Source organism: Anopheles gambiae, chromosome 3 (genome assembly GCF_943734735.2).
Source record: "Anopheles gambiae chromosome 3, idAnoGambNW_F1_1, whole genome shotgun sequence".
Lineage (NCBI taxonomy): Eukaryota > Metazoa > Arthropoda > Insecta > Diptera > Culicidae > Anopheles > Anopheles gambiae.
The window spans coordinates 7,520,734-7,527,925 of record NC_064602.1 but is presented as its reverse complement, the minus strand read 5'-3'; the positions used below and the strand labels follow the sequence as shown (position 1 = coordinate 7,527,925).

The 7,192-nt window shown below is 51.2% G+C and overlaps 2 protein-coding genes across 2 annotated transcripts; both read left to right on the top strand.

The window, feature by feature from the left end:
• Positions 1-332: 332 nt before the first annotated feature.
• Positions 333-4,467, top strand: LOC1277741 (ATP-dependent DNA/RNA helicase DHX36). The gene is made up of 5 exons (XM_061654137.1): positions 333-505; positions 579-3,328; positions 3,399-3,548; positions 3,609-3,737; positions 3,808-4,467. The coding sequence occupies exons 1-5, from the start codon at positions 449-451 to the stop codon at positions 3,875-3,877; spliced, it is 3,156 nt and encodes a 1,051-aa protein (XP_061510121.1). The 5' UTR covers positions 333-448; the 3' UTR covers positions 3,878-4,467.
• Positions 4,468-4,987: 520 nt separating this feature from the next.
• On the top strand, positions 4,988-7,163 carry LOC4578121 (uncharacterized). Its single transcript, XM_061654139.1, has 5 exons — positions 4,988-5,537; positions 5,839-5,979; positions 6,064-6,249; positions 6,318-6,495; positions 6,590-7,163. Exons 1-5 carry the CDS (start codon positions 5,327-5,329, stop codon positions 6,987-6,989), a joined length of 1,116 nt encoding a protein of 371 aa, XP_061510123.1. The 5' UTR covers positions 4,988-5,326; the 3' UTR covers positions 6,990-7,163.
• The last annotated feature ends 29 nt before the right edge of the window (positions 7,164-7,192 follow it).

Sequence of the window (7,192 nt, the reverse complement as noted above, 5' to 3'; positions counted from 1 at the left end):
AGCAGTGAACAGAGCTTACTTTGACAGAAGTGTTCGCCTCACTGGTAAATGACAGTACTTTCGTGTGGGACACTTTTGTAACGCCAGTATCACGTCGGTTTGTCGGTGGTTGAATTTAACATCAATTTTAACAGACATTTGCGAACTTAAATTACAATAATCACTTGCTCCAATTTGTTCAATATACTTGAAGAAGTTTAGTGAGCTACCAAAAAGGTAAGATTAGGAGTTTTGTTAAATATTCAAATGCTGCTTGTATTGTTGACCTCAGCAGAATCGTATTCATTGCCGCAGTAGCTCAATTTGCTTGTTGGGCACGTGTCAGCTGTCAAATTATTGCAAAACAACAAACAGCCCCCTTCAAAACCCGGCAAATTACCCAAAAGGCGCACGAAACACCACATTTCGCACCCCTTTTTCGCGTGGAAAACGTTTGAGCGCTTTTGTAATGTCCGACGCTGAAGACTCGCTGGAAGAGAAACTACGCAAATTTCGTCTCTGGAAGGTAAACGGTGCTTTTCTCTCTGTGCTGCTCAAACATAAGCCAAGCCCCATCTTGTTGCCCCGTTTTGTTGCAGGAAGCTTCAGCGGAGGGTGGCAGCATTTCGTTCAACTCAAATGAATCAGCGGCATCTGGCCCAACAATGGATAGCTTCAGCAGTAGCAGCGGCAGCTCGCAACGGAAAGCTCCCTCACACCTGCGTGGCCGCGCCAAGGGATTGTTTTACCGCGATCAGGGACGCCGTAACAGACAGCAGCAGGGGTCACAGGACGGGGAACCATCGTCCAGCTACGGGGGTGACGAACGGCACAAAGATTTGCAACGCCGCAAGGCACAGGAACGGTCCAGCTACGAGGCCAACGAATCGGGCAGTGCCGGCCGGTTCCGGCGCTACCAGGATCAGCGGGACGTACGGTTGGAAGATCAGGCGGAAGAGCGCCGGCCGCCGAATTTGCGTGGCAAAGCGCTGGGGCTGTACTATCGCGACCGCCAGACGGCCCAGAAGCGGCAGCGGGAAAAGCGTGACGCCGTGGACATTACGCTGCCCCGCTGGCAGATACAGGAGATACGCAACAACCTGCAGATGCACCGCGGTATCGAGCAGAGCGACATTTACCGGGAGTTTGCCGAGAATGAAAACATGCGGTCGGTGTTTAGGAACGAGTATTTGCGCGTGATCAGCAAAACGTTGCAGGAATCGATGGTGGAAGCGGTGGCAAGGAGGGAGAATTCATCCGGTTCGGCGTACGAACCGGGGTTGTTGGATGAAGAGCTGCTAGAACAGTACGACCGAACCGTTCGCTCGATGCACCCGTTGAGTGAGTTCCGGCGGCGGCTTCCGGCGTACCAATCGCGCACCACGATCCTCGATATGATCGAGCGCAATCAGGTGATACTGATAAAGGGTGAAACGGGCAGCGGTAAAACGACCCAGGTGCCTCAGTACATCCTCGAGGAAGCTTCGGCCTGTGGCCGGGGTGCACGGTGCCGGATTCTGTGCACACAACCACGCCGCATATCGGCCATTACGCTTGCGCGGCGCGTGGCGGAAGAGCGAAACGAGCGGTTGGGCAACTCGGTCGGCTACCAGATCCGGCTGGAAGCGGAACGGCCACGGCAGGCCGGGGGTAGTATCATGTTCTGTACGACCGGCATCGTGCTGACGATCATGCAGTCCGATCCACTGCTGAGCGAGTACACGCATCTCGTGCTGGACGAGATACACGAGCGGGACGTCATCACGGATCTGCTGCTGGCCATCATTCGGATGGTGTTGCCGTACCGGAAAGATCTGCGCGTGATACTGATGAGCGCAACGCTGACGGCGGAAACGTTCTCGCAGTACTTCAACAACTGTCCGACGGTGGAGATCCGTGGCATCACGTACCCGGTGACGGAGTACTATCTGGAGGACATTCTGGACGAGCTGAAGTTTTACACCTTTGAGGACAAGTACGGGCAAAAGCCACACTTTAGGGGAAGGGGGCGGCAGGACGATCCATTCCAAGCGATGATTGAACCGTACTGCAGTGAGATTCGTGGCCGCTATCCGGCACCTGTCCTGCGGGCGCTGCAAAATCCCGGCAGCGAGTCCAACCAGAACGAATTGATCGTGGAGCTGCTTTACTACATCACGTGCTCGAAACCGGACGGTGCGATTTTAGTGTTTCTCCCGAGCTACATGCAAATTACCAACGTGTACAAGATGATCAACGAACATCCGTATCTGTCCAAAGCGCGTCTTCTCGTATCGCCGCTCCACTCGAAACTTCCCACCAGGGAGCAGACGGCTGTGTTCGATCGTCCACCGGACGGTGTGCGCAAGATCATCCTCTCCACGAACATTGCCGAAACGTCCATCACGATCGACGACATCGTGTACGTGGTGAATGCGGGCCGGCACAAGCTAAACCGGTACGAAGATGGTGTTTCCGTGCTGCGCGATGAATGGATCTCCGTGTCGAACGAAATCCAACGCAAAGGACGGGCGGGCCGTGTACGGGAAGGCATTTGCTACCATCTGTACAGCCGAGGGCGCAAGCGTACCTTCCAGGAGAACGTTGAGCCGGAAATCGTGCGTGTTGCGCTGGAGGAAGTGATACTGCAAATAAAAATCCTTCAGCTCGGTGAAGCACGTGCCTTTATGGCGCATCTGCTGGACAAACCGAGTGACGGCATTATCGAATCGTCGCTGGAGCTGCTCAACCGACTGAATGCGATCGACGATGAGCAGAAGCTGACCCCGCTCGGGTTCCATCTGGCCCGGCTGCCGATGGATCCGCGCACCGGCAAGATGATACTGCTCGCGTCCATCTTTAGCTGCATCGATCCGATCACCTCGATTGCGGCCAGCCTCACGTTCAAGACGGCCTTCTACCGGCCGCTCGGGAAGGAGAAGGAAGTCGATCGGATCAAGCGCAAGTTTGCGCAGGACTCGGCGAGCGATCACATTATGCTCGCGAACGTGATCGCCGAGTGGCGCGAGCAGCCGAACAAGGGGAGCTTCTGCGGGCGCCATTTCCTGAACGGTGCCACGCTGCAGCAGCTGGCCAACATGAAGGAACAGTTTGCCGAGTATCTGCATACGGCCAAGTTTACGGCGGTGGCACGCTCGGACGCGGGACCGAACAATCGCCATGCGGGCAATTTGGAGCTGCTGCGCGCGATCGTCGGGGCGGGCCTGTACCCGAACGTGGCGTTTGTGCGGAAGGTGATCCGATCGCGGAACAGTCCCGATGGGCGCCCGATCCTGAACATTGAAGGGTTGGGACGGGCGGAGATACATCCTGGGTCGGTCAATGGAAATCGGGGCGTGTTTCATTCGAAGTAAGTGGGTCGGTGGGTTGAGATGGGACTTGGGATTTGGAATTAATTTTGGGTTTGCTGTTATTTACAGTTTCGTCGTTTATTACGACATGCAAAAGATTAACGCACTGACGATCTTCGACACGACGGTTGTGAATCCTTTTCCACTCCTGTTCTTTGGCGACTGTCACGTGGAAACGGAAAACGATCACGAACTAATCTCCATCGCCGGCCATTACTGGTAGGAATTGGAATGAATGATTCGAAAATTTCGCCTTTCTCATTAATCCATTTTTTTCAGCTTAAAGTGTGACAAGGATACGTACAACCTAATACAGGACCTTCGTACCGGCTTCAATCTGTTCCTGCAGAAGCAAATCTGCTCCCCGTCGCCGGTTGATTGGAGCTCGCGCGAAGGCGAACTGTTGCGGTGAGTGAAGCTGTGACCCGCTTTTTTGTACTATTTTCGTTATTTACTGATCCCTTTTTTGCCACTTTAGAGCCATCATTCGACTGATTACTATCGACTGCAAGTTTGAGGACGATTTCGACGATGGCGACTCAGACTGATACAACTGCAAGGATGCTCGCAGCAAGGTGCCACGTTTTAACTCCACCGTTTAAAACGCTTTCCGTTCCTCTCGTTCCAAAAAATTCCCTAACAGACCTTAACGCGGAAATCTAGCAAGGATTAGAACGATTAAAGTGCGTCTCCGCACTCGGCATATTGTTCTAAAGTGGAATATAGTTGACTATTCTCAGTCTCTAAATAGAGCAAGGGGAAAGCGAACGAAACGATGGAATGGGGGAGGCAATTACTATGCGGATGCGGATTAGGTTGCGGTCGTTCTTGCCATCCTACCATCCGGCATGAGAGCATTGGCATTGCGGCCTAGGCAGCCCGCTTCAGTCTAGACCCATTTGTTTTGCTTTGTGTGTACACGGTGTCGGATGCTGGCTTGAAACCGGTGGCAATAATCCTTTTTTTTGTGTCTGTTTTGTTTGCTCAATTCCCACTTTCGCTAATGAGTTTTCACGCTTTTGGACGTTAAATTGAGAGCGTAAAATGAATGAAAATGCAAAGTAAAACTACAAACAACGGTCATATTAAATATCCTAATAGAATAAACAGTATAATAAATTATTCAAATTAAATCTAACCTTATAAAATAGTCATTTTTAGTTCGAAAGAAACACGAAGAATGAACAACAAACCGACCGACAAAAGACGTCACTCACATATTCCCATTTATAGTAAACCGAAAACCAATCCGGCAAATGATGAGAATTAATTTGTCCATTTTTCTTGATGACCCTGATTGATTTCCACATGACCAGATGTGATGAGATTTGAATTTCTCCGGAACTGTAACATGCATTCCACTTCCGGAAGAGTCAACGAACACAGCAAAGGGGTTTGGAAGGCAGACGGGCACAGGAAGTCACAGACAGAGCGATATAATTGGAACCAGAGGCCGAAATGTTTCGGTGTAGGCGAAAATGAAAACTAAGCATTTCCCCGGAATATATCCTCCCCAGCATCTCCACACCACAAGCAGAAAAGCCGGTGGTCGATTGCTTTCCTATTAGCCGGGGTGGATTTAGGTTAATCCGGGAAATAAATTTTTATTTCCTTTCCGTTCCTTTCCACTCGTGCGTTGACGTTGCTTGCGACGCAAGCGAAACACAGCGCCTCCCCCTGTGTTTGCGTGTCTTGTGGCGTACACACGCAGGACGACGACGGGTCGAAGCATCCGCGAGAGCATCCTTTGGTGCGCGTACGCATGCTCTCGCATGCCACACAGCTCCTCTTCGGTAGAAACCATTTGGTAAAAGGACCGTTGAATTGAACCGCAAGCTCGCATTCCATCGTCTGTTGTCTGGCGTTATGGACGTTCGAGCTGGTCGGTGGCAAAAGTCTTGATAAAGTGTGTTTTTTCGTTTAAAATTTGTGTCTGCGTTGGTGCCTTTAAAGTGTACAAAACCCACAAAAATAAGCGTAAGAACGTGTCTCAAAAAATGGTCGTTCTAGTGCTGATGCTACTGGCACTTACCGCTGGCACAGCCCAGGCCGGTGGTACACTCCAGCAACTCGACTCCTGGAAGGGAATGGAACGTGAACTAGCACCGGACGCACTGTTAGTTCGGCTAGACCGCCTAGTGAACGTGTGCGTGGCGAACTATGAAGATCTTACCACGGATCTCCTATTAGGCATCGCGATCGCTAATGGTTAGTGTTAATTGTAAATTATTTGAAATTTTTAAATTTAAAATCCCCAGCAAAGAAAAGGGACGTCCAAAAAGACGCACTTTCACACTCCACTCTCCCTTCTGCGAATGACGACTGCGTGCCTCTTTTTGGGGCGAGGGAAGGAAGGCCGTCCTGCCTAAGCTCACCTAATCCTCCGCATCGTTCCATTCCATTTGTCGCTAATTAAATGGCAATTGAAATGGAGAGAGTGCAAAAGGAAAGGAAAACAAAAAAGGGCCACATCACATACAGGGAGACCATCTTCTCATTTTCTTTATAGCACAACTGAGGACCATTCTGAAGCAAGGGTCGCTTCCAGAACCGCAGCGCCAGTTTGTGGAATCGTTGGCAAAAAAGTGTGACTTTGTCGAGAGCCGCATCGAAAGCATCTTTAACTTCCCGAGCGGTGCCAATGCTGTCGGTAAGCGTTAGTTCCGAATGAGTTCCTTTCGAATGAGTCTTGGAATTCTGAGGTTTTTTGTTGGGTTGGGGATTCTTTTTGCAGTGTCCAAGTTGCTGATAGACTCTGAATTTTGGGAATCAAAAGATGAGCCTAAGAGTGGAGCATTTAAAGACCAATTGAGAAGCAGAAGACGTCGCAGCCAGTTAATGATGGATGATGACCCACAGGCCCTGATGGAGAGCTACCTGGAGGCGATCGATGCGGGAGGACCTAGTGAACTTCAATCAGGTTAGTGCCATCATCTCAATGCTTGGTACTATTTAATGATTTCCATTCAATTTTTCCTTTTTTTACAGACGAATGCCTCTCCGAGCTGCTCGTAAACGAGTCCGAAAACGAGTTCAACTCCACGGCCACCAGCAACAGCACCCCCAATAGTGTGCCACCGCCCGCCAAACGGCTAATCCTTAGCCGCGAGTGTAGTGCCGCCATGTCGCTACGCAAACGCTCCTACGGCTACCATTTGACCCATAAGTAAGTCTCTGCCTATGCGAGGTCTTGACACGCATTAACACACTTCTACCTTCCCAACCCTGCCATTATCATTCCACGCCACTGAACGCTCCAGATTACTCTTCTACATCGTGCTCGCCCGGCAGCGGTTTGCGAATGTGGACCGTGCGTTCGTCGCCGACGGCCAGCGGACGCTCTGCGAGCAGATACTGCACGAGTCGGACCTGATCGCACGGTTCGATTTCCCCGATCTGTTTCGCGATCTCTTCATGGAGCAGGTGTTGCTGTGCGCGTTAGCCGATGCACCATTGCTGGAGTTCACCAACCCGGCCTGGCTGGGGGCCATCGCGAGCTGGCAGAATGGGGAAGGCTGCTTCAAGTACTACGGAGACGAGGGCGATGGTGTGATAGGCCCGAACGCACTAACCACACACTGTTCCACGCATATGAGTGGTGTTGGGGCGGCCCTGCTTGGACTGTTTGCAAGGCTTCAGCTGGTTCAGCAACGGGAGTGAAGATGAATTGCCCCCGGGCCGGGTCTGTCCAAAACGCGTAACGATTGCCTCTTTCTCTGTGTGCGTGAATGTGTCTATGAATAAACGTGTGTCTAATCCGAATGTCTCTTTACGATGATTAATAAACCGCCACACAGTGGCACCGGTGAGTTAATCGTAACTCGATACAACGAAGTACGAAGTAAAGCCACAAAATCTTCACT